We start from the raw sequence: 16,686 nt of genomic DNA on the forward strand, positions 1-16,686 counted from the left end.
TATGGATAATGAACATTGTTAATAAAGTTTTTTTAATTAAAAACATATCCTAATGTGTTCTTATTCAGAAGGCCTGGTTACAGACTCCAAGTCAAATCATGTTGATGAAAACATTATTTAAAAGAGCGTTATAATTTGGCAGAAATAAGTGTATGACAAATATCCTACTTCAGAGGGTGACTCAATGCAACATACAATAGTTTAAGGGAGTATATATTTTTCACTGATAAATGTGACAACATCATGCGACACAATCAGTCAGACGCCACAGACGTCAACATTCACTGTACAAAACCCAACAACTATGACAACACAGAATTTAAACAAATAGATAAACTGTTAAGATTTCTTTTCTTTGTCTTCAGTTTTGTCACACTCGCCAAAGAAAATCTTAAAATACTCTTTTAGGAAAAAATGCAAGATTGAGGGTCAACACCTTGTACATCTTTTTGCTGTTTAAATATATTGATTTATCTATTAACAAAACATTTTCCAAGCAGAATAGGAAAACAGATGAGGTCTATAGGTGTTGTCCCAACGAGTTTTCACTTAACACTTAAAAATGAATATCTATAATTAAGTTGGTACCATACTTGTGTGGCATCACAGATTTTGAAAACTTAATTTTCCCAATCAAATCATTGATTTTGTCTATTATAACTGTTATTTACTGAATAAATATTCAGCACAGCTGCTGGCATGTACTGAGTGTGTCAGTTTGAAGTTGCACTAGCTGAGTGAAAAAAAGTGAAACCGGGATAGTGAAGGTCTGATGGGTCTTCTGGAAGTCCACTTATTGAACAATATGCATGAAATCCTGGATGTTCCTACCAGACATGAAGAGAAAGAGGCATAGATTAATCATTGTGAACAACAGCATGGGAGCACTACAGGGTTAGTGGGGGTGAAGGGAGAGACTCAAATACAGAGAGAGAAAGTAAGCTTTAAAAAAACATAAAAGCAATTCAACACAAAAATTTCCTTTTCTTATTTTTTTCTATTTCTTAAATAAACATTGTCACATTATTGCTATTTAATGCGTAATTTCTCTTTTTTTTTCTTTAATTGTATTGTTTTAATTTGTTTTACATTTCTGTAGTACTGTGGGAATGAGTATGTATGATTCACAATAAAGCTACAGATGATTCTGGAACATTGGAGACTTTGTTGCATGAGTTGTCATTCTGCTCTGTTTTCAACAGAGGTCACTGTTTACTGTATTAAGGGTGATATTTTGTAGTTTATTTCTTCCATTATTATTGTTTCTCAAGAAATTGTGGCACAGATTACTTCTCATATGTTTCTTATGAATGTATTACAAATGACCTGTTTACCTAAAGCTACTAAATGAATTGATGGGCTGTGAAATGCACCAGTGGCACCAGTACCAAATGAAGATGGAATTATTAACTGTTCTAAAGCTGAATCTTTAAATGGTGTATCAAATCTAGATGTAGATGCAATTAGTATTTTAGTTTTAAAGTAATCCAACTGTAAGAAAGACTGCACTGTAATATAAACAACTTTATTGTGGGGCCTCATTTATTCAATGTGTAAATTTAGCAATACAGATACACATTAAGACAATATGTAAAGACATTTTATAAAAACTTCATTCAATGCACGTACACATTATTATTTTATTATCATTAATATATATCTTTACCCACAGTATATTATGCAGCTTAGGCTACTTTAACTGTATTCAAGATTTTGATGTGTTCCGTTTCTGACATTTTTATAAAGCTAAATTGTTGCCAATGGAAGATTAAGCTTTACCCCAAACTGAAATAAGTATAGTAAACACAACGCGTTTCTTGCAATTAATTTTAATTTTTAAGCCTGTTAAACTGTTATTGTAGATAAATACAGTAAACGATAATATGCATTCAGTCGATACAGTTATTACGCTATTAACAATATCACAAACAAAAACAATATTTTATAGCTCATATCTGATAGTTAAAACGAACCTCTTATATAACTTTTGACTAGTTTATATATATGTTTTAGAAATACTGCAAGTATTGCCTTTTGGACTAACGCAATATACGGATCAGACTAAAGACACGTAAAAACATAAAGCACTTGTGTATAAGCGTGCAGTCAAATATGATAACGAAAAGACCCGTCTTTAAAGTTGATTGTATTTGTCACAGCTAAATTCTGGAAGCGCCCACAAGCTTCCTCTCAGTTGCTTCAGTGACTGACGTGACGTGGCTGCCTGCAGTGTTTTGATTGGTCTGATTCGCTGGACGCTTCCAGAAGTGTGTAGAGTTTGAACGGGTGCGCGCTTTAGTGTATTTAAAGAGCGGATGGCAGACACTAACGAAACTGAGCTGAATAGGAGCGAACTGTAAAGCGAGCAAAACACAGTCTGACCCGACTTTCTCCGCGACGAGGTGCACATTTATTATATTTAAGAATCTACATTTCGGTAAGTCTACATTTATTTTATAGTAGGGAATAGGCTAAATATATTGTGTAATTTATATGTGTATAGATTATGAATTTATATGTAGCTTACATTTAGGTACATGTCTAAAAAAACTAGAAAATGATATTCACTAATAGTTCACATAGAAAAAAAAGCAATTAACAGAAAATGTTGTTATTGTCAGAGCACAATAGACACCTATAGATAATAGACAAGAAAAGACTTTACCGTTATTGTGAGAAGTGTCATTTACTGACTGGAAACAGACTGACATGGCATGAAAATTTTCTTTGCAGAATAATTTGTAACAATTTAAAAACATTTCTAATTCTGAGTGTTATTTTTTTTGTTCTACTACAGATACCTCCAATCAAACATGTCATCAGCAAAAGGAGTTGCTATTGGAATTGACCTGGGCACCACCTACTCCTGTGTGGGGGTGTTTCAGCATGGAAAAGTGGAGATCATCGCCAATGACCAGGGAAACAGAACAACACCCAGCTATGTTGCCTTCACAGACACTGAGAGGCTCATTGGAGACGCAGCTAAAAACCAGGTGGCCATGAACCCCAACAACACTGTGTTTGATGCTAAGAGGCTGATCGGCAGAAAGTTTGATGACCCGGTTGTGCAGTCTGACATGAAGCACTGGTCTTTCCAAGTCGTCAGTGATGGAGGAAAGCCAAAAGTTCAAGTTGAATACAAAGGAGAGAACAAGACATTTAATCCTGAAGAGATTTCTTCTATGGTCCTGGTGAAGATGAAGGAGATTGCTGAAGCTTATCTGGGACAAAAGGTGACAAATGCAGTTGTCACAGTTCCTGCCTATTTCAATGACTCCCAGAGGCAAGCGACTAAAGACGCTGGAGTAATCGCTGGACTGAATGTCCTCAGAATCATCAACGAGCCCACAGCTGCAGCCATTGCCTACGGCCTTGACAAAGGAAAAGCTTCAGAGCGCAACGTCTTGATCTTTGACCTGGGCGGAGGCACCTTTGATGTGTCCATCCTGACCATTGAAGATGGCATCTTTGAGGTGAAGGCCACAGCTGGAGACACTCATCTGGGTGGAGAGGACTTTGACAACCGCATGGTGAATCACTTTGTTGAAGAATTCAAGAGGAAGCACAAGAAGGACATCAGTCAGAACAAGAGGGCCCTGAGGAGGCTGCGTACAGCATGTGAGCGAGCCAAGCGAACCCTCTCCTCCAGCTCTCAGGCCAGCATTGAGATCGACTCACTGTTCGAGGGCATCGACTACTACACGTCCATCACCAGAGCTCGCTTTGAAGAGCTTTGCGCAGACCTCTTCAGAGGAACACTTGATCCTGTGGAAAAAGCCCTGAGAGACGCCAAGATGGACAAGTCCCAGATCAATGACATTGTGTTGGTTGGTGGATCAACAAGAATTCCAAAGATCCAGAAGCTTCTGCAGGATTTCTTCAACGGCAGAGAGTTGAACAAGAGCATCAATCCAGATGAGGCAGTGGCTTACGGTGCTGCGGTTCAAGCCGCCATCCTCATGGGAGACACATCTGAAAATGTCCAGGATCTGCTGCTGCTGGATGTGGCGCCACTGTCTCTGGGTATTGAAACCGCAGGTGGAGTCATGACGGCCCTCATCAAACGCAACACCACCATCCCCACCAAACAGACCCAGACCTTCACCACCTACTCAGACAATCAGCCTGGTGTCCTGATCCAGGTCTATGAGGGAGAGAGGGCCATGACAAAAGACAACAACCTGCTGGGTAAATTTGAGCTGACAGGAATTCCACCTGCACCACGTGGAGTCCCACAGATTGAAGTGACCTTTGACATCGATGCCAACGGAATCCTAAACGTGTCAGCGGTGGACAAAAGCACTGGAAAAGAGAACAAGATCACCATCACTAATGACAAGGGCAGACTGAGTAAAGAGGACATTGAGAGGATGGTGCAGGAAGCAGACAAGTACAAAGCAGAAGATGATATGCAAAGAGAGAAGATTGCTGCCAAAAACTCTCTGGAGTCTTACGCCTTCAACATGAAGAGCAGTGTGGAAGATGAGAAACTAAAAGACAAGATCAGTGAGGATGACAAGAAGAAGGTTATTGAGAAATGTAACGAGGCCATCAGTTGGCTAGAAAACAACCAGCTGGCTGAAAAGGAGGAGTTTGAACATCAGCTGAAGGAGCTGGAGAAAGTCTGCAATCCAGTCATCACTAAACTGTACCAGGGAGGGATGCCAGCTGGAGGATGTGGAGCTCAGGCACGTGCAGCATCAGGAGCCGGTGCTCAGGGGCCAACTATTGAAGAGGTGGATTAAACTTATGGACTTGTTAATTGTCTGTCGGAACTTACTTTAGCAGTTTGATCAAGAATTTTTTATATGACATTGCTGTTCTTATATTCCTGTTTTGTTATTTAACCACAAGCCATTTTAATTTAGTCAATATTTATGTACTGTAAAAATGTAAATACAAGCATGATTATATTTTATGGATAATAAATATTGGTAATAAATTTAAATAAAAACATATCAAATGTGTTCTCATTCAAAAGGCCTGGTTACAGACTCCAAGACAAATCATGCTGCTCAAAACATTTAAGAAAGATTATAATTTTGCATTAATAATTTTGTGAAAAGTATTCTAGTTTAGAGGGATTGGTGAGTCAATGCAATATACAGTAGTGTAGGTGAGTAGACATTTTCACTGATGAGTGTGACATCACGCAACACAATCAGTCAGACGCCACAGATGTCAACATTCACTGTACAAAACCCAACAACAGTAAAAACAGATTTCAGAAGAAAAAGATAATCTGTTCACATTTCTTTGATCTGTCTTCAGCTTTTTTAACTTAAAAATATTTAAAAAATAGATTTAAAAAATATATTTATATTTAAAAAAATATATATTTTTTAATATATTGAATTATCAATTACCAAATCTATGAGCCCTTAAGTGGTCAGTCTTCTCTGACTAGTGTTCAGCATGAAGCCTAGACATGAGTTTTTGTAACGTGTCCCACATGATAATATTTTTACAGGAGCTGTTGGATAAGGGTCGCACCCCTTTCACACTCAAAGTTTATGTGACAACTATCACAGTGAATCATTCCCTCGTAGATGGTCAGAAACGATTTGGCTGTTAGGTTTCTAAGGGGAGCTCAGAGACTGAATCTGCCCTGTCATAGAACTGTGCCGACATGGGACTATAGTCCTACGGGTCCTAAAAAGCCCTCCTTTCGACCTGCTTCAAACGGCTGACCTATGGCCCATGTCACTCAAAACCACTCTCCTGTTGGCTATAGCATAGGTCAAATGGGTTGTTGAAGTGCTTTCTGTTAGCGCTTCCTGTCTGGAGTTCGGGCCCAATGACTTTAAGGACATTCTCAAAACGAGATGCGATTACATACCTAAGATGAACTCATGGTGTACGTTGAGCGCTCTGACCTGTTTAGACAGTCAGAACAGCTCTTTGTATTCTTTGGAGGCCACCCAAAAGGGCTGTCTGTTACAAAGCAGAGATTATCTCGCTGAATAGGAGATGCTATAGCCTTGGCTTATGCTGTGACTGGCTTGTAGTGCCCCATAGGTGTAAAGGCCTATTCCACCAGAGGAACGTCCTCCTCTTGGGTGTAGTCCAGCGGGATTTCTATTGGTGAGATTTGTGCAGCTGCTGGCTGTCTACTTTTAGTCGATTTTACAATTTGGATGTCCCTGCATTGAAGGCAGATTCTATCTGCTTAATCTACCTTATTCCCCTCTTTAAGCGGAAGGGCAGTAGTGAATAGACCTCAGATTGGTAGCTCAAATCACATATAGCTCAGGCTACTGAGCCCTCAATACAGTGCTGTCAAGTTGGGCTTGTATGCAGACTTTGTTTTGCATCTGTGCATAAGCACAGCACTGTTGGATGCATTTCTCAAAGCATCAGCGATGCAGCGAGAGAAACCATTCGATAGGGAACGCATAGCTTTCCATGCTACAAGCTGCACACAAATCGACGACTGTCACTTCAGTCGAATTGATTTTGGTGATGATATGGTGCTCTGAGCTGGCTTATAGCAATCACCATTGGTTTGTACAGCAACACAAAAACGTTATCAAATCAGGCTTCAGTATCAGAGTAAACAGGGGTTTGTCCAGAGCAGGGGTCCCCAAACTTTTTTCTGAGAGGGCCACATAATTTTCCTTTCTTTAATGGGGGGCCGGGTCGGTTTATAAAAGAAAATACTACAATGGGCCGGACTGACTACTAGTATTATTATTATTTTATTATGATTTTACCTGTATTTATTCTACCTTTTAATGCTAGAATAGTTTATTTTGTTATGCACCGCACAGACAAATGATCATTTCTTTTCAAAAGATATACAGGTGCATCTCAATAAATTAGAATGTCATGGAAAAGTTCATTTATTTCAGTAATTCAACTCAAATTGTGAAACTTGTGTATTAAATGTAATGCACACAGACTGTAGTAGTTCAAGTCTTTGATTCTTTTAATTGTGATGATTTTGCTCACAATTAACAAAAACCCACCAATTCACTATCTCAACAAATTAGAATATGGTGACATGCTAATCAGATTATCAACACAAAACACCTGCAAAGGTTTCCTGAGCCGTCAAAATGGTCTCTCAGTTTGGTTCACTAGGCTACACAATCATGGGGAAGACTTCTAATCTGACAGTTGTCCAGAAGACAAGCTTTGACACCCTTCACAAGGAGGGTAAGCCACAAACATCCATTGCCAAAGAAGCTGGCTGTTCACAGAGTGCTGTATCCAAGCATATTAGCAGAAAGTTGAGTGGAAGGAAAAAGTGTAGAACAAAAAGATGCACAACCAACCAAGAGAACCGCAGCCTTGAGAGGCTTGTCAAGCAAAATCGATTCAAGAATCCACTGTGTTTTTTGAATCACACGTCAAACTCTGCCTTCATCATTTTCAGCGCTTCCACAGACTTTTCAACTGGGAATGGGGCCACTGGTTTCTCAGCTGAAAAACTTTGGGTAACTGGGAGATGAGTGAAGTCTTGCTTTTGCACCTGTCCCACAAGCAGTGCTAGTTTCACCTCAAATGCTATTGAGTCATTTTGATATCGCTCTGAATTTTCTAGCTGGCTCACGCATCACCTGTTCGATTGCGATGACACATTATTGTGAATGTACCATTCTGTTGGTGAATTTAACAAATAATTAGGCTATGCTAATAACTAAGGGAAATTTTAGTTTGAAAGCCAACCTTTATTATCAAATACTGATATGAGGGGGCGCATTCGGCCCGCGGACGTTAGTTTGGGGACCCCTGGTCCAGAGCATCAGTGATGTAACGCACGTTCCCTTCTCTCAAGGAGCCGAGGTTACATTAGTTACTGTAGTGTTTCTCCACTTAACCATTAAAAAATGTTGAAAAAAGTTGCTACCATGCATTTGTGGTATCAACTACATGATGCTACTATTTTTTCACAACATTGATAAAAATATGATTAAAAATCTTTTAAATTTTGATTTTACCAATTAAATTACTGATTTCCCCATCATAACTTTTACCATAGTCATATGCTGAACATTTCATCGTAGTTTAATACTCAGCACAGCTGCTGACATGTACTGTCAGTTTGAAGTTGCACCTGCTGAGTGAAAAAAAGAGTGTGAAATCATAATGTTTACATCAAGCTGGCCTTGTGATAGCAGAGAAAGCTAAAACACTTATATCAGAGACACAGCAGTTAGACGCACCCCATCACTTCAACCTCAGAGCACCACTGCAGCGCTTGTCCCGTTGGTTTTTTGGTCTGATGTTTTATTAGCAGAAATGGAGCAGAAAGTTGTTCTCATTACTGGATGCTCTTCAGGGATTGGACTCAGCCTGGCTGTGCATCTCGCATCAAATCCGTCAAAAGCCTACAAAGGTAACTGATTTTTAATTTACTCAGGGTTTATAATAATATATGTATGTCTGAAAATTACAGTTAACTTAAGTGAAGTTAGTTAAGATCACTGTATGAATGATTATTGTTTAGTCTACGCCACCATGCGGAACTTAGACAAGAAGGAGCGGCTACTGGAGAGTGTGAGAGGACTGCATAAAGACACTATGGCCATACTACAAATGGATGTGACAAACCAGCAGTCTATACTTGATGCTAAGAGAAATGTTACAGAGGGCAGAATTGATATACTAGGTAAGAGAAATTAAAACATTTAAGCCTTTTGAATGGAAGAAGTTTATATAAATGCAAGCTTCAAAGCCCAAATGAACATTTATCCTTTAAATAATATGTATATAAACCCATTTTTTAATCAAAGGGGTTTTTACTTTAATTCTCTCCCAATATCTGTGTTAGTTTGTAATGCAGGTGTAGGTCTAATGGGTCCTCTGGAAGCCCACTCACTGGACACTATGCATGGAATTCTGGACGTCAATCTGTTGGGCACCATCTGCACCATACAGACCTTCCTACCAGACATGAAGAGAAAGAGGCATGGACGAATCCTTGTGACCGGCAGCATGGGAGGATTACAAGGTTGGTGGGGGTAAAGGCAGAGACTCAAAGACAGAGAGATATAGTAAGATTTTTCAAAAACATACACAAAAGCAATTTATCCAAAAAAAAAATTCTTAATCAGTACTTCTATCTTTTCATTTCCAAAGAATCAATTTTGTTAAAATAGCACTTTATACAACACAAATGGTCAAATCAGCTTCACAGTATAAACAGAAAAATAATAGTTTTGGTATAGCATGTGGGATGGCTTGGATAAGCAAAGTACGCTTTACACACACATAATCCAATCTCCAGTCTTTAAGTTAATATCAATCTTTTCAATTACTTTATTTAATATGATGGAGTTGCAAGTTGCAATGATAAATATTGGACATCTAGCTATAACTTCACACCCAGGTGTGTGGTAAAAACTGCATTTAGCTTAATTTCTGTTCAGTGTTGATTCAGTTCAGTTCAATAAGTGGCAATGTTACAGGGTTAGTGTCATTATCAAGCCTAATTTAATTCATTTAACTCATCAGATAGTGTCAGTGCAGATGAATCAATCATATTACTATATAATAGTAATATAATACGAATTATCTTTTAAATCACAACTGAACAAGCTAAATGAGACAAGATCCTTAAAATAAGATTAATTTGCGTACGAAGCACATACGCAAAGTAACACTTTTATTAAAACACTTATTTTTAGAGAATATCTCTCAAAGTAAGTTCATTTTTCTTACTCAATTGGCTAAAATTTTGTTGGTCACTTGCAATCTATACAATTTGCATGACTGAATAAATGAATGAATGAATAAACAATCAAACAAATGTTCTCTGTCTAAAACTCAGGGCTACCATTCAATGAGGTCTACTGTGCTAGCAAATTTGCAGTAGAGGGTGCTTGTGAGAGCCTGGCTATACTGCTCCAGCACTTCAATATCCAGTGAGTATTATATGTGCACAACTACACGCATGAGCAAATAGAACCATTTTGTCTATTAAATGTTCCAAAGTGATCCTCAGATAAAGTGCTCAGGTACCCCTAGACTACCCTAAAAATCCATCTAAACATTGCATGTCTTTCCTACTGCAGTGTGAGCCTAATTGAATGCGGACCAGTCAACACAGACTTCCTGATGAACCTGAAGAGGACTGAGCCCAATGCCGAGGCGCTGGAAGTTGACGCGCACACACGCAGCCTGTATGACCGCTACCTGCAGCACTGCCAGTCTGTGTTCCAGAACGCAGCTCAGGACACCGATGACATCATACAGGTGCTACAGCAAGCAGCCAGAACGTCTGATTCAGACCCGACAGGGTGATCAGGGCTTGAAGAGCCAAATAAACATAGGAGATATTGATTTTTTAAGTTTTAATGCTTAAAAATCTAAATGTTTATAAATGAATCTTAAAAGGATAGTTAACCCCAAAATAAAAATTCTTCAGAACATAAATGAAGATATTTTTGATGAAATCTGAGAGCTTTCTGACCCTGCATAGACAGCATCACAATTGACACATGTGAGGTTTAGAAAGGTAGTAAGAACTTTGTTAACATAGTTTATGTGACATCAGTGGTTCAACTAAGAAAACAAAAATAATGACTATTATGGACTATAAATGGACAATTCTATTAATGTCTTTACTATCGTTCTGGCCCTTGAACAGGTCAGTTGCGTTGCTGTCTAGGGTTAGAAAGCTCTCAAATTTAATCAAAAATATCTTAATTTGTGTTCCGAAGATAAACAAAGGTCTTATGGGTTTGGAACGACATGAGGGTGAGTAATTAATGACAGAATTTTAGTTTTTGGGTCAACTAACCCTTTAAAGCTTCCATTAAGAACAATCGGCCTAGCAAAACAATGAACAACACAACTGTAAGTAATATTACAAGATTATATTAAAGTAATATTGTTTTATACTCTTCACTATAATCACACATTTAATGAATGGCTATGGTCATCTTCATTTCATTGTATTATCAACATGAGATTTAGTCACTTAAAACAATTCTGAGGTTAATAATCTTGTAAAAACAGTGATCTGGACATTGTGCTATGTTGATTATATGTGACCCTGGACCACAAAACCAGTCATAAGGTTAAATTTGGCAAAACTGAGATTTATACATCACACGAAAGCTCAATAAATAAGCTTTCTATTGATGTATGGTTTGTTAGGATAGGACAATATTTGGCTGAGATACATCTATTTGAAATCAGAAATCTGAGGATGCAAAAAAATCTAAATACTGAGAAAATCACCTTTAAAGTTGTCCAAATTAGGTTCTTAACAATGCATATTACAAATCAAAAATTACATTTTGATATGTTTACAGTAGGAATTTTACAAAAAATCTTCATGGAACATGAACTTTACTTAATTTCTTAATGATTTTTGGCATAAAAGAAAAATCAAAAATTTTGACCCATGCAATGTATTTTTGCCTATTGCTACAAACATACCCCAGCGACTTAAGACTGGTTTTGTGGTCCAGGGTCACATATATATATATATATTTTTGTTAATATAATAGGGATTTGTGTTTTTACAAAATATGAGTTTTGATATTATTCTTATTAATATATGTTGATATTCAGATATACACTACCAGTCAAAAGTTTTTTAACAGTAGTATTTTAATGTTTTTTAAAAGTCTCATTTGCTCACCAAACCTGCATTTATTTGATCCAAAGTACAGCAAAAATAGTACATTTTTGAAATATTTTTACTATTTAAAAAAACAAACAGTTTTCTGTATTTAAAAATGTAGTTTATTCCTGTGATCAAAGCTAAATTTTCAGCATCATTACTTCAGTCTTCAGTATCACGTGATCCTTCAGAAATCATTCTAATATTCTGATTTGCTGTCTAAGAAACAGTTGAGTACATTTTGAATAGAAAGATCCAAAGAACAGCATTTATCTGACATAAAAAAAAATTGTGTAACATTACACACCATAAAAGCTTGGAGTCATGGATTTTTTTTTTTTTTTTTTTTTTTTTTTCATTTTTTGGGAAAGAAATTATAGTAATTAATACTTTTATTTAGCAAGGATGCTTTACATTGATCAAAAATGATGATCACGAATTATAATGTTACAAAAGACTTCTATTTCAGACAAATGCTGTTCTTCTAAAATTTTCTACTCAAAAAATCCTGAAAAAACTCTACTCAGCTGTTTTCAACAATAATAATAAATGTTTCTTGAGCAGCAAATCAGAATATTAGAATGATTTCTGAAGGATCGTGTGAGGATCATGGAGTAATGATGCTAAAAATTCAGCTTTGAAATCACTGTAATAAATTCATTTTAAAATATATTCAAACAGAAAACAGTTATTTTAAATGGCAAAGATATTTCTAAATTTTTACTGTTTTTGCAGTACTTTGGATCAAATAAATGCAGGCTTGGTGAGCAGACTTTAAAAACATTAAAAGTATTACTTTTGACTGGTAGTGTATTTTTGACTGGCAGTGTATCTATTTATATTGTGTTGAAAATATTGTTTTATAAGGTATTCTATACTACACATATGTGACCCTGGACCACAAAACCAGTCTTAAGTCGCTGGGGTATATTTGTAGCAATAGCCAAAATACATTTTATGGGTCAAAATTATTGATTTTTCTTTTATGCCAAAAATCATTAGGAAATTAAGTAAAGATCATGTTCCATGAAGATTTTTTGTAAAAGTCCTACTATAAATATATCAAAATGTAATTTTTGATTAGTAATATGCATTGTTAAGAACTTAATTTGGACAACTTTAAAGGTGATTTTCTCAGTATTTAGATTTTTTTGCACCCTCAGATTCCAGATTTTCAAATAGATATATCTTGGCCAAATATTGTCCTATTCTAACAAACCATACATCAATAGAAAGCTTATTTATTGAGCTTTCATATGATGTATACATCTCAGTTTTGTAAAATTTAACCTTATGACTGGTTTTGTGATCCAGGGTCACATATTACAATGACCATTTTAACATGTTCCTTTCTCTCTCGTCTCTACTTTTAGGTGTATATGGAGGCAATCGAAGCCCAGACTCCATATCTCAGATATTACACTAACAGAGCCCTGCTACCCATGAGCAGCCTGAAACATACCTCCATGGATGGCACTCAGTACATCCGAGCAATGAGCAAGCTCATCTTTTCCGCATCCGATACAGGTCCACAGATATAATGCTCGTACATCCTGTAAGATTCTTTTCGTGAGCCTCCTAAGTATGGCACACACTATATTTACAACTTACAAGTCCTTACAAATTAAGCTTTCAACTAAAACTAGTACTGCAGTGTTTCTAATGGCTAAAATTACTAACATAAACCGAATAACTATTATTTGTACAACACAGAGCCAGTGAAAGTAAAGTCTTTGTGTATTTCATCTACTAGTGTGTGTACTTCTGTATCCCTCAGTGTTGAACTCTATACACAATTTCATCTCAAGGACTGTCTGTCCCTCTCACACAAGACCACCATCGGTGTTTCACATTTTTCTTCATTTGTTTACTAGAACCAGAGAACAGTGAGGGCAGAGCAGACCAAGCTAGTGCAAGGTCATTATTTTGCTCTATTTTGTGAGGTTTCATTCAAGGACACTGTGATCTAGATCACATGCCAAAGTCACTGATGCCCAACATATCACATGTTCACAGATGCTTTACACCTTCATTCTGGTATAGATCTGCCTATATATACACACAACAACAAATAGCTGCTTAACCTTACCTCATAAGTCAGTTATGCGATACACTGCAAAAAGTAACAGGAAATTACTATTCCTTTGCCCTGTTATCACGCTGCAATACAGTTCCCAGAAGACAGCAAAGATTGTTCATTGATAGGGTGCAAGAGCATAAACACACTGACGTAGTAATTTGTGTATTCTGACAGCGTCGGGTCGAAGTTGAGGAATCTGGAGGATTAGACTTAACACGAGAGACCAGTTTTGGTGAGACAGTCACATAACCAACGTAAGCCAATTTAATGCAAGGATCAGCCACTGCAAATGCATGTGGTACTGGTTTGAATTAAATCAAAGAGTTGACACTTATTTTCAAGTCATAATATACAGTTGAAGTCAAGAGTTATACACCTTGCAAAATCTGCAAAATTGTAATTATTTTACCAAAATAAGAGGGATCAAACAAAATGCATGTTATTTTTTTTAGTACTGACCTGAAAAAGATATTTTACATAAAAACACAAGAGAAAATAAAAATTTAATTTAGAAAATGACCCAGTTCAAAAGTTTACATATACTTCTTAATACTGTGTTGTTCCTTGAATAATCCACAGCTGTTTTTTTTTTGTTTAGTGATAGTTGTTCATGAGTCCCTTGTTTGTCTTGAACAGTTAAACTGCCTGCTGTTTTTTTTAGAAAAATCCTCAGGTCCCACAGTTTCCTTGTTTTTTCAGCATTTTTGTGTATTTGAACCCTTTCCAACAATGACTGTATGATTTTGAGATCCATCTTTTCACACTGAGGACAACTGAGGGACTCATATGCAACTATTACAGAAGGTTCAAACACTCACCGATGCTCCAGAAGGAAAAACAATGCATTAAGAGCCAGGGTTGTAAACTTTTGAACAGAATGAAAATGTGAACATTAAGTACTTTTCTTAAGTACTGCCCTTCAGAAGCTACAGAAGACACTTACACTTTTACCCTGATCTCAATGAATTAAAAAAGTTTTCACCCCCTCTTGGCTCTTAATACATTGTTTCCTTCCTCCTTTTATTCAAGTGTGTTTCCACACTGATTAAAGCCAAATATTTAAAATAACCTTTATATCACATGCAATTGCTGCTGTCTGCACTAAAAGTGTTATAAAGCACAGGTGTATCATGTGTTTGCCATGCGTATCGCAGCGCCAACTCACCTGCAATTGTGGACTTTGATCTGACCACGATAGCCTACATTTTCTACATCAAGACCATTCTTGCAACGTCATGGCTGATGATCCATTTATTACACAACAGAAATGTGCTGCAATTTGCAGTCCTGTACTGAATGAAAAGTTAACATTTAAACCTGTCTGTGACGTTACCTTAATTCCAGTGGCCAATCTTACTGACTTTGCCTTATCTGGTTTATTCCTGTTCCTCTTTATGGGTTAATGACATGTTGGGTCAGGCTCAGACAGAAGCACACGATTCCTCTCCTCCAGACGTTTAGCATTCGAAAAGGTTCCTTAACCCTGTTGCCTGTGTTCTTGACAGGTTATGCCCAATAGTCACTGTAAAACACAGGCACATGAAAGATAACTGAATTTAATCTAATGTTCAGGGCAAATCATCCTTTTTTAAATTCAACAATCATAGAATGCATGCATTTTTTGGACAGTAAGATTTTTAAGGTTTTTTGAAGAAGTCTATTCTGTGTTTATTTGATCCAAAGATCCAAAAACCGTAAAATATATGTAAAATAGTTTTAAATATTTTACTATATAAAATAACTGTTTTCTAATTGAATACATTTTAAAATGTAATTTATTCCTGTGATTTTTAGCATCATTACTCCAGTCACATGATCCTTCAGAAATCATTCTAATATTCTGATTTGTTGCTCAAAAACATGTATTAATATAATTATTGTTGTTGTTGACAACAGCTGAGTAGAATTTTTCAGAATGTTTCTTTGATGAATAGAAAGCATTTATCTCAAATAGAAATATTTTGTAATATTAGAAATGTCTTAATTATCACTTTTGAACAATTTAAAGCATCCTAAATAAAAGTATTAATTTCTATAATTTCTTTCCTCCCACATAAACATTACACTGACTCCAAGCTTTTAAATGGTATAGTGTATAATGTAACAAAAGCTTTTTATTTTAGATAAATGTTGATCTTTGTATCTTTCTATTCATCAAAGAATCCTGAAAAAAATTTAGTCAGCTGTTTTTTTTGTTTGTTTTATATTTGTATTGAGTGGAAAGTACACAACTGACACAGCAGACATAGTGAAGACAGTCCACATTTTCTTTTGTTTTTAAACTTTAATGACAAAGAAAACCCACCCCACCCCACCCACCCACAAAAAAAAAAAAAAAGAAAAAAAGAAAAAAGGGGGGTCTGGAGGAGCAAACATGACAATTCAAAAAATCAAATAAATTCAGTCAAAGTTTGAAGGGAGTGAAAATATGTTATTAAAGGTTGCCATTTCTCATGAAAAGAATCATAACTGGCATACCGAGAGCATCTGATCTTTTCCAACTTCAAAAAGTACATGGTATCCACAAGCCACTGTGAGATACCTAGGGGTTTCTTCGACTTCCAAAGAAATAAAATCCGTCGTCTAGCCAATAAAGAAGTGAAAGCAAGTCCAAACTGTAAAAAAAAAAAAAAAAAAAAAAAAAAATCAACATATTAGAATGATTTCTGAAGGATCATGTCACATTAAAGACTGGAGTAATGATGCTGAAAAATGTAGCTTTGATCACAGGTATAAATTACATTTTAAAATATATTCAAACAAAAAGCAATTATTTAAAATTGAAAAAATATTTCACAATATCCCTGCTTTTGCTGTATTTTGCATCAAATAAATGCAGGCTTGATGAGCAGGAGAGACTTATAAAAAATAAATATCTTACTGTCCAAAAACTTGTGGCTGGTAGTGTGTACACACACACACACACACACACACACACACACACACACACACACACACACACACACACACTACCTTTAAGTTACCTTTAAGGTTACCACAAAAAAATCATATCCATTAAATCATAAAC

The 16,686-nt window shown here is 36.3% G+C and overlaps 2 protein-coding genes and 1 long non-coding RNA gene across 3 annotated transcripts; 2 read left to right on the top strand and 1 right to left on the bottom strand.

Annotated features, from left to right (window-relative positions):
• Positions 1-195: 195 nt before the first annotated feature.
• On the bottom strand, positions 196-8,307 carry LOC141335885 (uncharacterized). The gene is made up of 2 exons (XR_012355641.1): positions 8,169-8,307; positions 196-827 (listed from the first exon to the last, which is right to left on the bottom strand). It is a non-coding gene; the product is annotated as an uncharacterized lncRNA (long non-coding RNA).
• LOC141335869 (heat shock 70 kDa protein) lies at positions 2,073-4,872 on the top strand. The gene is made up of 2 exons (XM_073841425.1): positions 2,073-2,437; positions 2,798-4,872. Exon 2 carries the CDS (start codon positions 2,814-2,816, stop codon positions 4,743-4,745), a length of 1,932 nt encoding a protein of 643 aa, XP_073697526.1. The 5' UTR covers positions 2,073-2,437; positions 2,798-2,813; the 3' UTR covers positions 4,746-4,872.
• On the top strand, positions 8,175-13,119 carry hsd17b1 (hydroxysteroid (17-beta) dehydrogenase 1). The gene is made up of 6 exons (XM_073841438.1): positions 8,175-8,341; positions 8,453-8,614; positions 8,777-8,956; positions 9,776-9,869; positions 10,020-10,200; positions 12,952-13,119. Exons 1-6 carry the CDS (start codon positions 8,245-8,247, stop codon positions 13,117-13,119), a joined length of 882 nt encoding a protein of 293 aa, XP_073697539.1. The 5' UTR covers positions 8,175-8,244.
• The last annotated feature ends 3,567 nt before the right edge of the window (positions 13,120-16,686 follow it).

The sequence above is a fragment of the Garra rufa genome, chromosome 1, assembly GCF_049309525.1.
Source record: "Garra rufa chromosome 1, GarRuf1.0, whole genome shotgun sequence".
Lineage (NCBI taxonomy): Eukaryota > Metazoa > Chordata > Actinopteri > Cypriniformes > Cyprinidae > Garra > Garra rufa.

Excerpts from the sequence above, each read along its gene's own strand:
- LOC141335869 (XM_073841425.1), top strand. The coding sequence starts at position 2,814 with ATGTCATCAGCAAAAGGAGTTGCTATTGGAATTGACCTGGGCACCACC.
- hsd17b1 (XM_073841438.1), top strand. The coding sequence starts at position 8,245 with ATGGAGCAGAAAGTTGTTCTCATTACTGGATGCTCTTCAGGGATTGGA. Across the intron at positions 8,615-8,776 it reads GGGCAGAATTGATATACTAG|TTTGTAATGCAGGTGTAGGT; the intron begins GTAAGAGAAATT and ends TATCTGTGTTAG. Across the intron at positions 9,870-10,019 it reads CTCCAGCACTTCAATATCCA|TGTGAGCCTAATTGAATGCG; the intron begins GTGAGTATTATA and ends TTCCTACTGCAG.